General features: G+C 32.4%; 2 protein-coding genes and 2 long non-coding RNA genes across 5 annotated transcripts; 3 read left to right on the top strand and 1 right to left on the bottom strand.

The window, feature by feature from the left end:
• The first annotated feature begins 272 nt into the window (after positions 1-272).
• Positions 273-3,207, top strand: LOC100867611 (alkaline phosphatase). Its single transcript, XM_003694767.4, has 8 exons — positions 273-480; positions 836-1,038; positions 1,111-1,303; positions 1,382-1,545; positions 1,735-2,082; positions 2,151-2,349; positions 2,440-2,661; positions 2,732-3,207. The coding sequence occupies exons 1-8, from the start codon at positions 405-407 to the stop codon at positions 2,914-2,916; spliced, it is 1,590 nt and encodes a 529-aa protein (XP_003694815.1). The 5' UTR covers positions 273-404; the 3' UTR covers positions 2,917-3,207.
• Positions 2,977-6,339, bottom strand: LOC100867728 (uncharacterized). Of its 2 annotated transcripts, none has more exons than XM_003694768.3 (3): positions 5,850-6,339; positions 4,629-4,823; positions 2,977-4,516 (listed from the first exon to the last, which is right to left on the bottom strand). In XM_003694768.3, the coding sequence occupies exons 2-3, from the start codon at positions 4,711-4,713 to the stop codon at positions 3,954-3,956; spliced, it is 648 nt and encodes a 215-aa protein (XP_003694816.1). In that variant the 5' UTR covers positions 4,714-4,823; positions 5,850-6,339; the 3' UTR covers positions 2,977-3,953. The 2 variants fall into 2 exon arrangements, with proteins under 2 accessions (XP_003694816.1, XP_003694817.1); XM_003694769.4 differs by lacking the exon at positions 5,850-6,339 and adding an exon at positions 4,939-5,333.
• LOC100868013 (uncharacterized) lies at positions 6,161-9,107 on the top strand. The gene is made up of 5 exons (XR_004225122.2): positions 6,161-6,456; positions 7,316-7,828; positions 8,035-8,521; positions 8,693-8,748; positions 8,807-9,107. It is a non-coding gene; the product is annotated as an uncharacterized LOC100868013 (long non-coding RNA).
• A 510-nt stretch (positions 9,108-9,617) lies between these two features.
• On the top strand, positions 9,618-11,228 carry LOC147657538 (uncharacterized). The gene is made up of 3 exons (XR_015292345.1): positions 9,618-9,921; positions 10,006-10,374; positions 11,058-11,228. It is a non-coding gene; the product is annotated as an uncharacterized LOC147657538 (long non-coding RNA).
• Positions 11,229-13,723: the final 2,495 nt, after the last annotated feature.

Genomic DNA, 13,723 nt, shown 5'->3' with positions numbered 1-13,723 from the left:
CAATTCTATTTTTTTTAATTTCGTTCAAAACGTCAGACATGCGAAAAGAAAATAAAAATAATTCTTCAGAAATTGTATTACGCGATGTGTTACGATCTGTACGAACAGACGATGAATATGAACAAAAATCAAATAAAACGTTACAATGAATGTTAGTTAATCCAGTTTAATTTTTTCATCCGATCAACCTATCAAAATATATGCAAAAATAAAAAAAATCAGAAATAAAATAGGATTCTTCTTTATCGATTTAATACAATACGTTTCACAATAGAGAGCGTTACGATCCATCATAAAAAGTAGATGATTACTTATATTGCTCTTCTATCTAGTCATGCTCAGCATCATATAATATTTATACGTAATTGTCAGACACGTAGTTAAAATCAGTGTAATATTTCATTATGTTAAAAACTAAACTCACCGCATTATACGTTAGCTTTTCTCTTATTGGGATCGTTCTTGCCACATTGAAAGAAGGTATAACTAAATTTCATCAATTCGTCCACGTTTTGTAATTATCGTTAACTCTCTGCAATCATCAGCGAAACAATTGACTTCCTCCAATGATAACGTAGTATAAGCGATATTTTCTCTCTTATATTTTCTTTCATTGATCTTGCCGAAGTATTCATATCTAAAATAATCATTTTCACGAACAAATATCACGATTATAATTCTTCATTCAAAATATGAATTTCTATTTATAGAGTTATCATTTGTTTATCATTATGCAAAGTACACGTGCTGTGTACGTGCCACGTGAACAGATCCAAAAGACGAAGACTCCATTGTTTCCATTAATTATTTAATCAAAATTTTTTCTTTTGTCTAGACATTCAATATTGGCGGAAATTGGCTAATGAAGAATTGGAAGAAGCTCTATCATACAAATGGAACACGAACAAAGCGAAGAACGTGATCGTTTTTGTAGGCGATGGCATGAGTCCTGACACCATAACCGCCAGTAGAATATACCGTGCAGGCGAGACTAGTCGTTTGGCTTGGGAAAATTTTCCTCACATAGGCATTCTTAAGGTCTTCATTCCTATTAATCTTCTACAAAACGATTACAGAAAAGATAACTAATATTAACTTTTAATAAAATAGACATACAATACTAACAAGCAAGTACCAGACTCAGCTTCAACGGCAACTGCTATGTTTGGTGGAGTAAAAACGAATTTTGATCTAGTTGGATTAGATGCACATGTAACGCTGAACAATTGCTCTGAAAGTTTGAAAACAGATTATCATGTGGATTCTATTGTTTCATGGGCACAGACTGTTGGTAAAGACACAGGTAAGAATAAATTGAATAAAAATAAATAAAAAAAGAATTTTTTCTACAGGAATAAAAATTCAAATTATGACTTTATAGGATTCGTGACAACTACCAGAGTAACCCATGCAACTCCAGCACCTTTGTATGCGCACAGCGCGAACAGGCGATGGGAATGCGAGTCGAAAATGCCGAAGACTGCTGAAAAATGCAAAGACATTGCCAGACAATTGGTGGAAGATCTACCAGGAAGAAATATCAAGGCAAACTATAATATATCCTGATTATTCAGTAGAATGTTTCGCATCAATTTGAGAGATTGTTAAGTACATCATCTTTCATCTTTTGTTAAAATTATATTAATTCAATTGCATGAAACATTCAAAATCGATAGAATATAATAAAAAATGTTAATTTTGTATCTTTGTTTTAACTTTGTATTTTTGACTTAGGTAATTATGGGAGGTGGTAGACAAATGCTCAAGACCAATACCACAGGCACTAAATACGATCCTATAGACACTTGGGCTGGTCACAGACAGGATGGTAAAGATTTAATCGAGGAATGGAAACGAGACAAATCCTCTAGAGGATTGGCCTTCAGTGTTGTTCAAAATAACGAAGAATTGTCTCGAGTAAATGTTGATAAAGTCGATTATTTGTTGGGAATTTTTGCAAATGGTCATATTAGCATGGACTGGAACAGAGAAAAAGGTCCCAAAGGGCAACCGAGTCTCGAAGACATGACTGTGACCGCATTGAAAATTTTGCAGAAATCGAAACATGGCTATCTTCTCGTGGTATATCTTCATTTTACTAAAAAAAAAAAATCTTGTATTAATTGGATATATCAAGTGATAATTTTTAGGTCGAGGGAGGACTTATTGATTATGCTCATCATCGTGGTCACGCTGCTCAAGCATTATTAGAAACCGTTAGGTTCTCGGACGCCATTAATGCAACTTTGAAGATGATCAATACGCAAGATACACTTGTTATCGTGACTAGTGATCATACGCATTCGATGAGCTTTAACGGATATAGCGATAGAGGTTCAGATATTCTAGGTACATACAGGATTTTTACAATAATACATGTTTTAAATTAAACGTAATGAATTGAGAATTATGCAATTATAATTATAATTTATGTTGCAGGCATAGCTCAGAAATCTAAAATCGACGGAATTCCATATACTACGTTGAGTTACAGCACAGGTGGACAGAATAATATGGCATATACAGTTAAAAATAATTCTAATTCTGTTAGGATAGATCCTTCAAAAGAAAATACAACAGCATTCACGTATAGTCAACAGGCAACTATTATATCGGATGAAGCTTATCATGGTGGCGGTGATGTAGCTATCTATGCTATAGGTATATACATATTTCAATGATTCATAACAATCAACTTCAGAAATTTAAATAACAAATATTTATCTTTTAGGTCCGTATGCTCACTTATTTCATAGTGTACACGAACAAAGCTATGTTGCACTTGTGATTGCACATAGCTTTGCATACACTACGGATATGAAATTAAAGTCTGAAAACAACGCTGGAAAACAATATAGTAACGTGATTAATGTTTTCATGTATTGTTGCTTGTTTCTTTTAGTATTATTTCATTGACAAGATAAAAATAGATAGATCATAAATTGTACAGTATTAAAAAAAAAAAAAGACGGTATATTCAGATTATGTAAGGCTAATGTGTATATTTAAAAAAAAAAAGATCAAAGTTACATATTTTCTTATCATACTTAAGTAAATGGGACAACAAATGGCTATGAAAAATACACTTGGGGTCCACTTAATCACAGATTAGCCTAACTCGCTCAGTGGACGTACTAAGTCTTTCCAAAGAAAGATAATTATATTATATATCTTATGATATAGAATAAATCATTTTCTTCTCGCATATTTATATGTATATATTTTTTTCATCACGCGTCTAATTTTTTTTTATATATATACAAGTTAAAACGATTTTCAGTCTTTTTTTGCTATAGACAATGATTTGCAATACGCTATCCAGGTAACTCGTAAATTGCACTTCATATTATACACAGCGTTAATTACACACGGTGATACAATATTGACAGTGATTCTTAGAATTACTTTGAAAAAGGCAGAAATATAAAATAACAGAAGGATTACGATTTATGCCAGTTGATAAAAATTTATCGCATGAATTTTTAAGACCTATTTGTAAAAAAAAAAGCACATCGTTAACAGCCTTCTTCTACACATCGCAACAACGAGCACACGATTACGTGTATCAGTCCGATAAATAACGAAGTACAAAAGGAAAAAAAAAAAGAAAGAATATTATGAAATTTCCGAACCGACGGAATCGATCGATCGTGATCCTAAAGTAACTATACGAAGCTTTCGATGATGGAAACATGATTATCATGTACATATATTAGAAAAAGAGAGACGGGTATGAATGAATATGAATGAAACTGGTTCATACGATATACAAGACCATGTAATAAGTAAAGCCCTACCTGGTATCGCATCGCTTAAGTAATCAAATACGAAAATAGGGAACGGTAAATTAGGCAAAGACTCTCAATACTCTCAGGTCTATTATCTATCCAATGGACAGTTTGATCGTATAATGATAGTAGTAGATAGTTTAGATAAGCGGGCACAAGATACAATCATTCCGCTTTAATTATCTTGCGACATCTACGCCTAGACGGTCTCATCGATTCAGCATCGTGAAAGAGAACTTTGAACGAGATGTAGGCGAGAAACAGCAGAGCTGATATTAGGAAAATGAAACCAGGCGTATACTTTCCAAATATCATCAGACAAAATAGTCCGATCAGCTGTGAGAACAAAAACAGAGGTGCAAAGTACACGCCTAGGGTCAAGATCAGCCGATTATTTTGTTTGCGCTTCAACTGCCTTGTAGTTTGGAATCTCGCCGTAAATTTGCAAGGTTCAGGGGTCTTTGGTGGCTCGGATGCTTGAAATTCGCTTGAACGAATGCCGCAGAGCAATGATCGTCGAAAACTTTTGTATAGCAAGAAGATCCTCGCTGTGACCACTTGAAGAAACTGGCCGAGACAATTATGCACTTTACGGGCGATTGGGTGCGACTTCGAGTTATCGAAAGAGTACAGCAGATAAGGCAATAAATTCAAGTTTTGACAACAATGGCGAATTTTCTGCATAGAAGCGTGACGAAATAGCATCGGTGGTTCGCTGTAACTTCCATCTGTGAAAAAAAAAATTATTAATTTATAAAAAATAATCGATTAATAATTGCAAGACATAATTTCATTTTATTTCATTTATCTTCAATTATCGATAAAACGAAGATTTCTTACCTTTTAACATATTGGACACACGTCGAACAAAAGTCGGTTTCCCGACAACGTCCTCTGTCTCGACCATTCCCGATACTTTAGTCATACTGCTTATTGTATTTGAAACAATGATCGTATATACTCCGGATATTCTTCCTTAAACTCTTCGATGTAACGAGTATGTTACCAGTTACACTTGATTACGATTGCTTTCCTCTGAAAAAAAAAAAATTTTATCATTATTTCACTTATTTTTTACGAAGATATAAACACAATTTTTGTGAATATCTGATCTCGCAAATGAAAGATTCAATTGACAAAGATACGATACCTCTTTTCTTGGAATTTTGAATTCATTCGAGACGAAGATACGTTTCGATCAACACTGAACAGATCTCCGACTTCTCGCGTTACACGAAATGTTGAGTGAAAAGAAAAAGAGAAATGCGACGGTATGATAGCCCTCGCGACCCGAGATTAAAATTTACAGTGCTTTTTTAAAAAATCTTTCCACAATATCGTAGCCAATTGAATCATTTACTTTGTTGTTAACGCCCTGCCAGACTAATTTGGAGTGAACAATCGAAATCTCAAAATGGAAAGGCGCGAAAAGATAAATAACATGCACTGTAGCCGAACGAGTTTTCAACGACACCGAACATTATGAACGTATGTGCTGACGGATTGTCACTTGATCATAATATATCATAAGCGCTCTCCAAGTGCGCTTATCCACCTCCCACCCCTGACTATTATTACTCTGACAACGCAAATTATTAAACGTTTCGTAGATGTAGAATTGATGAACTCGAGGAGAATCTCTACAAATATTTATAAAAATTTTTCAAAACTAACGCAGAAGTTTCACATTAATGATAAATTAAATCACATTATCACAATGTAACCTTGAATGTATGATCGTCGGTGAATGAGTTTATCAAATTCGATACGTTATACATAATTTAAATTTTCTTGACGGTTGGTCACGATGTTACGAAACTAACTGATACGACGAAAAGAGTAAATAAACAAAGAGAGTAAAAAAATCTCGTAAATTGATCCCTTACATAGTATTACCGCATCGCGCACCTATGTATCTAATTAGATACAGCGGAAGCGGTGCAATTGCCGACTGGCCATGAGGCTAATTGATCGCTCGAATTATCGCTACGCCCGGTCAAGGGAATCGAATGGAATTAAATTAAATGCTCGTTGAAAAATTCTGCGACTTTATTGACTCACCTCGGTTACTGTGGCCGGCATACACGCTTCACTGAGTTAAACGCTCGTACTGTTGTCAGCGTTCACCAACTTCGTTTACCTTTTACACCAATATCTTGTTCGAAATATGCTGTTGTTTAACTATATTTCTCGTAGAGATTAAAGACAATGGAAAATTCGCGAGATGTATACATTATTTGATAACTCTCAATTATCACTCGAGAGATCGACAAAAAGTAACTCGAATTCCTATACAACGCGCAAATCCCTTTGTCAGAAGACGGAGATTGACTGAACTCACGATCAGCGAAGTCTCTTCATTCGTCTGCGACAAAACACAAACAACGACTGTGGTTAACTGTCGAAGCGGCACGTTAAAGCTAGCACGAGTGGCGACCTCACGTTTCCTAGGAGCGTTTCGGTACCGACCAGTCGATTGGTCATCCGCCTAAGTTTCAAGGGTGCTCCAACCAATTGGCACACGTCTACGAGGTACTTATGGGTAGCGCAGCTGCGAAGGAAGCAAAGGGCCGATTAACGGAAACGCGAGAAGAGTCACGTATATTTTGACATGAGGTTTTCTCATGATGTTTCGAAATTATCTGGGTCCTACGACCTCGAGAGAGAGGTTAGTCATTAATAACTTGATTCTGTATTTGTATAGGTATGTCAGGGTGAAAGAATAGATTGTAGTATATACGAATGCCTTCGATATCGATGCGATACTCTTTTGAATTTTTAGATACGCTTTTAAGAAATTACCGTAGATGAACAGATTGATATATTTTGTTACATGTGTACAAGAAAGATAGAACTTTTTTGAGGTTTCTCTGGATAGGAAAAAAACGTGAAACAGCCACGTGATTTAATCAAATAACGAAATTATAATATCAATTGTAAGGAAATTTTAACTGTTTCATCGAGACGAAAACGTGATCCGAATTAAACTGTGACACGTGATAGTGATGAAAACGATTCAACTTAGCACGTGTTCTCGTGAGTGAAAGCCATGGATTGATCCGTGGCCAGCAAATTTAATTTATATTAGTGTATCAGTGTAGTTTTTAACCAGTACAAAGTTCACAAGAAATTTTTTTGAAATTTTATTAAAATATTGAAATGTTTCGATATAACTATTCATATCAGCGTCATTTGAATTCCAAATAGAATAATGTCAGCGTTATCTAAAATCATTTAAAAAACTAGTTCAATTCTAGTTCACCAAAAGAATCACGCAGCCGCTTTGCTCTTTTTCCTTGAACAAGCTTAACATGCGGGTAGACCATGCTAGAGGAAGCTTTCCAAGTGCAATACGCTCACTTTTATCGTGATTCTTTAATATTAATAAACCGATGAACGTCCGAAATAAAAAAAAAACAATCTGACTGAATCATTATCGAAAGTGTATTGTACATTGATTGATTATTATCCTGTTAAAAATAAAACGAGGAAAAGAAATATTTTAACGACAATTACACTATTTTCAGGTGAATATCGTGAGCATTGATGAACATAAACCTTGTGCAACATTTCATTGATTTCTGACGTAATACGAGCAAAAGACTGGGTAGATGATACGGGAAAAACGTATGGGTTACTACACGTAGGATTGAAAACCACGAAGCATCTATTCACAGCTTGTGTTCACGCGATGCTCGCGTGATTACCAGTTCGATGTTTGAAAAATCCCACGGGACCCGGTCATTTTCTAATTTCCTATCGTACAATCTTGAGTGGACGTTGGTCCATTGATTAGAGGTTCCGGCGACACTTGGACTTCTCTTATCTTCGCCTCTTTCCATCGTGTACTCACTATCGAAATACGCAAACGAGCGAAAAAATTAGACTGCACGCAAAAAAATGCTAGCTTCCATTGCTATTCCTTAAATTTATTAAACATAATTAATCTATCGCCATGATACATCGAGGATTAATGATTTACGACTCTGTAAATTAAAATTAATAAGCAAACAAGAAATTCGTATTGGATTGAGAATAAGGTAAGCATCTTTTTTTTCAATTACATTTCTTTTCATGTATTGAAATTAAATCAAAGTTATTAAATATAATTAAATCATGTTAATCATGATAGTAAAGAATATTATTATTATATTCTCGTTCTAAAATTAAATTTGATGAAGGGAAAAAAAAATAATTAAAATGTGGCGAATAATATTCCAATCAATGTCAAACTGTTCTTCCTTAGAATTTCGCAATTGATGGATGTAGAGGAATCATCAATCACGGCGGTGACATTCGAAATTTCGTGGATTTGGGTCGCATCACGCTAGACAAAATAAAATTATGTAATTCCATCAGAGACGCTGTCTGCCTATTTTGACCTTTCCGAATAATAGATATAGACTTCGAGAATCCAAACATAATGACTATAAAACGAAAAAAACATATCGTCGTATAATTATCTTGTTGAGATCTGTAACATATATGAAAATTAAAGAATTAGTCATTATTTTGTCACCAATTCGCTTTATTTTTAATCTTATCTTTTTTTTTATGGCCATCGTCTGTACATTAATCCATTGATCATTTATCAACAATTTATTAAGAAATATTATCAAGAGACAAAAGAATAAGGAAATGATGGATCGTCTTTTGTTTTTTTGAAATAATAGAAATAATAAGATGCAAAACAAGTAAAATTGGCTTGAAAATGGAATTGAAGAAAAACTTTGGTAAATTTTGTTTAACTTTGAATAATTTAGAAAAATTTTGTGTTCCGTTCGTTTTTTGAATAATAATTTATCATTATTTTATTAATTTATTATTATGTTGTGCTTATGATAAGTTGATAATCTCATTGGCAAATATTATATAGATAATCGCAATTTTTTTTTAAACTACAGATCAACTGCGTTACGTAAAATTTTGATACAACAACACCGCTTGATCGTGTTTTTAAGTAAGTATTAATATGATTTTTTATATTAATTAGATACATTTTTTTTAATTTTTTTCAGTGATATTTCGACGAATGACTGAATATTGCTGTTGAATAAAAAATTGAAAAAAAAGATAATGAAAACAAATGGAAAATGATAATCTATGTGATTCGTGCAGTGAAGAATCAAATATCTACAATTGACTCATAGAACTTAGAATTATCGAATCAAAATAGATATACGTTGTTTCGTATATCTATGTTCCGTACATGATATAATTTCCTAAATAATAATTATAAAATAGTCGTGCATAAAAACGTGATTTCACGTGATTCATAAATATTTTTTCATCTATGATAAATAAAGATATGATTCTATATTTACCATAGATAATTTTCCCGTTAGTTCCTTCTACATCGAACTTTCAAGAATCTTTTCAAGATCTTTTCTCCTTTATCTTTCATATCGTCACATTGAATTTGCATCGAATTTGTGCATCATTTTGTACGCTATTCACGCGCGTATACGTCATGAAGGACGAATGGGGAAGAGGAGAGTGGATAAAATTACGCAAACGCGTTGGAAAATATACGAAACTTGGTAAAATTTCGTCAAATTAGACTCGACGATTATTTAATTAAAAAAAAAGAAAAAAAATTTAAAAGAGAAAGAAGGAAAACTGCAATCATTCTATTAGTTTTATTTTTCGTTCGAAAAAACGATAACTAAACGACTTTTTTAAATAGAGCAATTCGCGAAGATTACATCAGATTTTTGGCACGTGTCAGTAACATACATATCCTCCGAGTTCTTATCGAGGATTTAATTAATTGCGTCGTCGGTGTCGCTATCTGGTCTGAACTTGTAGACTCTTATTGCACTGTACTCGTTACCTTACGACCATAAATGCTGCCAGGCGTAGACTTTGTGTAGGTGAGAATGCGGGTACACTGTTACGAAAATAAAGAAGAGTCATTGTCCCGTATTTTATACGCAATTGAGACAGATGTGATCGAAGCACGGAAGAGAAGATTAATAAGAAACATAAAATATTAACTTATATAATTTAAATTATACGTTTATATATATGTTTATAAATATTGCTAAAAAGAATTAAAATTTCCGAAAATCGCAAAAAAAAATGGAAGATTGTAATGAAACGATGGCAACAAAGAAGATAATTTCTACAAACGGTAAAATTTTATATAATTCTTAAAATTCTCAAATTAAAAAATTTAGAAACATTTACATTTAGGCCATTAAATAACATTTTCAAGGAATTCGAGACAAAGGAGGATCCATATATTTTCAAACGTTAATCCTACTACGTGCACAATCGGACATTCAAAGAAAATTTTATACAATAGAACTTTTATTACATCCAACTAATTTTCAAATAATGCGTAATGCGTAATAAAAATTTCAATAGTCCGATTTTATTATCGGATTAACAAGGAATTTTCCAATTGTACTAAGTAAGACCCAAGGTCTTTCTTTCTACCTCGACAAAGACTTGTCCTCACCATATAAATTCTACGGGCACAACGATGGATCGAACTTCTTGGAACCAAGCAGAGCTACACCTTTGTCGAATAATTATCGAATAATTTTCCTAGATAGAGACGAGTCTTTTCCCTCATAAGGAGGTAAGATGACGGACTAGGTGTCCAATCATTTTTCCGCTTACTCGGAATAATTCTCCGGTTTGGAATTACCCGCTCCTCGCGATTGTACGCTTTCCCCCCTCGCGCTTCAAAGCCGCAGAAACTCGTCTATTCTCGTGTCCACCATTTTTCGTTCCCTATATGTGTCGACAGGTCGACGAACGGCACACGGATACGGCCCTGGCCGTACTCCGCAAACGACATTTTTCAAACGTTGCTCGGTTTGCGCTCGCGGTTGCGAGAATCCGCTTCGCATCGGTCGCGCGATGCCACCGGGGTATACGGGGTATAGCAAGAATAGTAAGAAATGGCAAAAGGTGTGGAGCGGTCAACGAGTTCCTCCTCCTTCTCCCTGGTGGAAAAAAAAGTCGAGGGATTCTGGGAAACGAATCTGCATCGTATAAATTAATCGCGAGAGATATTGGATATTTCGAGAAATTAAAAATTATCGCGTGTGCGTGTATTCCTTTCCCCACTTTTGTTTATTCCTTTCTGAGAAATGAAAATACACGGGGGGGGGGGGGAATCGGATATTTCAACGAGTAAAAATTCCACCATCGTGCCCGTTTTCGATCTTATTTTTTTCCTTCCTCCCGAGAATCGAAAGAGCCTGTGGTAATTTCAAGGGTGATAATCGATTTTCTCTGTGACTTGAAAATGTGCAGGAATAAATTAATCGCGCGTGATAAATGAGTGCGGCCTACCATGAAGATGCGATACCGAGTCTTGGCCGAGAAGGCGATCTGCGTAGCTGTGAGGATCGATTACATCATTGGAGGGACAAATTTCATGGTTCATTTGATAACGAAAGATCGATTAAATTTTTATCAAGAAAATTAATGACTTGTTTTTTTTTTTTTTTTTTTCATTTTTTTACTGTGATTTTTTTTTTGTTTTTTTTTTTTTGTTTTCATACTCATTACACTTATTTGCTTCTCCTCAAGAAATCAAGGGTCAAGAAATCTTCGATTTTTGCTTCGTAAGAAAATAGACGAGGATTTTAGAGCAAATTCCAAGTACCAGCAACGTACCCAGAGTCTATGTATAGTGCACGATCTTAAACTCTAGAAATAAAGTACTCTTATCTAAATTTTTCTTAGTCCGATTAGATAAAGAAATAAGTATCAGTTTCATACAGTTGTTAAAGAAGAGATAGCTGTGCATTGTGTTGTCCTATTTATTCATAAATTTTTATTGTATTTTGTGATCGAAAATTAATGAATGTTCATGTTTTATATAGCGTAATTAAAATTATCAAATTAATAAGATGTTTTGAAAACTTTACTTTTATTATTAATAAAAATATTGATTACAATAGTAAAAATAAATATTGTTGAGTCTAAACAAGAGTATTTTATTCACATATGAGATATAATAAATTAATTTAAATCTATTTATCCCATTTCATATTTTTAAATCTTCTATAATTAGAAATATCATCGAAAAACATTAAGTGTAGCAAAAAAAAAAAAAAAATAACAATTATAAGATATAATTATGCAAATGTAATAATTAGTATTTCTATATTTTCTATATTCTTTTAATATCTCTACCGTCTTTATGTATTATACTATATTAGTAAATATAAAAAAATCTTTAGTATTAAAAAAAAAAACTGTAAAAAACTTTCAATATTATAAAACAAACAATTGAAAAAAATAACTACGTAAATATTGACTATCTCTATTAAAAACATTGAGCATCGCAAGAAATAGAAACAGTTAAAAAATAGGCAAAAATAAATACATAAACCTATAATCAGAATTAAGTAAAATGATTGAAAAATTAATAGTTCCTGAAAATATGGCTATTTAAAGAGGTAAGTACGTAAAAGGTAAGTATAAGATGAGTAAGTAACTTAAATTTAAGGAAATTTCGGAAATTTCCAGGAATTTGACGTCATTTCCAAGAATTTTCTCAAAATAAACAACAAAAAATGTAAATAAACAAACCTTTGTTTGCAAACAAACGAAATTTCTAAGACGGGGCATCAAAATTTTTCTAAAATTTCGAAAATTTTTGTAAATAAACATTGAAAATGTAAATAAACAAACCTTTGTTTGTAAATAAAGAAAAATTTTGACTTCGATAGATATATAAATTTTCGAAAATTCTAAGAATTTGACGTCATTTCCAAGAATTTTAGAAGTTCCAGAAATTTGACGTCATTTTTAAGAAACTTTTGTAATAAATCATAAATATTCATTTTGTGTCAGAAAAATATAATCCGAAAAAAGATTGTTTTTGAAAATTTTTTTGAAATTTAATGATAATTTATAAATACTTTTTTTATATATTTTTAAGTATTAACATTTTTTTATATACTTACCTTTTTATACGTACCTTTTTCATCATTTTACTTAATATTAATTGTGAAATTTAATATACTCATTATTATCTATTTTTACGTTTTACAAGTCTAGCTCTTGAAGCTGTCGTATTTTTAGAAAATATTGGGAAAAAAAAATATATATATATATATATATATAAAAGAGATATAGAAAAATTAATTTATATCTAAATTATGTATAAATATGTAGATGAATGGATAACATAGATAATAAAGTTAATCAGATATTATCAATATTATCTTTTAAATAATTTAATCTAGAAGAAATATAGACGAGGGAAGCATGTATTTATAAGGAAGAAGGGAGAGAGAATAAAAATCAGCACTATCTTCAGAGTGTTGCAGATAAATCAAATAGGAAGGGCAAACAGTATGAAAAGGATAGAAATAGAGTTGGGAATAGATTGGGAATTGATCATTAGCGTCATCTCTTAAATGTCAAAAACATTTGTATGAAGGCAAGATAAATTAGTGTAAGAATTGCATGTTTGCGCCATCTTTTTAATATGTATATCGAATGTTTTGACATTCAAGAGATAACGCAAATGCTCAATTTGTACTCTGTTTTATCCTATGTTCAAAGTAATGTTTTTGGTGTCCGAGAGATAGCGTTGACTGTCAATTCTTATTCTATATCTATCTTTGTCTCTATATTTTCTATCCTTTCTCTATGTGTTTCATTTGCGGCACTCTAGAGATGGCACTGATTCCCATATTTTTTCCCTATCTCTATCCTTCTTTCGTTATTTGTTTTCTTTTTCTATGATTGGGCGACATTCAGAACGTGTTTTATTAATTTTTGTAACAGTTCCGCTGAATTTATTTATAGGATTCAATAAAGATTGAATTATCGTTTGAAGTAAAAATAATTACACGTTGTTCATTCATTCTAATTTAGATAATTTAATATTTAATCTGAATTAATTTTCATTAACTGGATTCAATTTTTATTAATATCCGATTCAATTATTATTATCAATC

Source organism: Apis florea, unplaced genomic scaffold (genome assembly GCF_048593485.1).
Source record: "Apis florea isolate Af1SG1 unplaced genomic scaffold, ASM4859348v1 contig_3081_pilon, whole genome shotgun sequence".
NCBI lineage: Eukaryota > Metazoa > Arthropoda > Insecta > Hymenoptera > Apidae > Apis > Apis florea.
The sequence above is the reverse complement of the archived record's forward strand: the minus strand, read 5'-3'. Positions and strand labels throughout refer to the sequence as shown.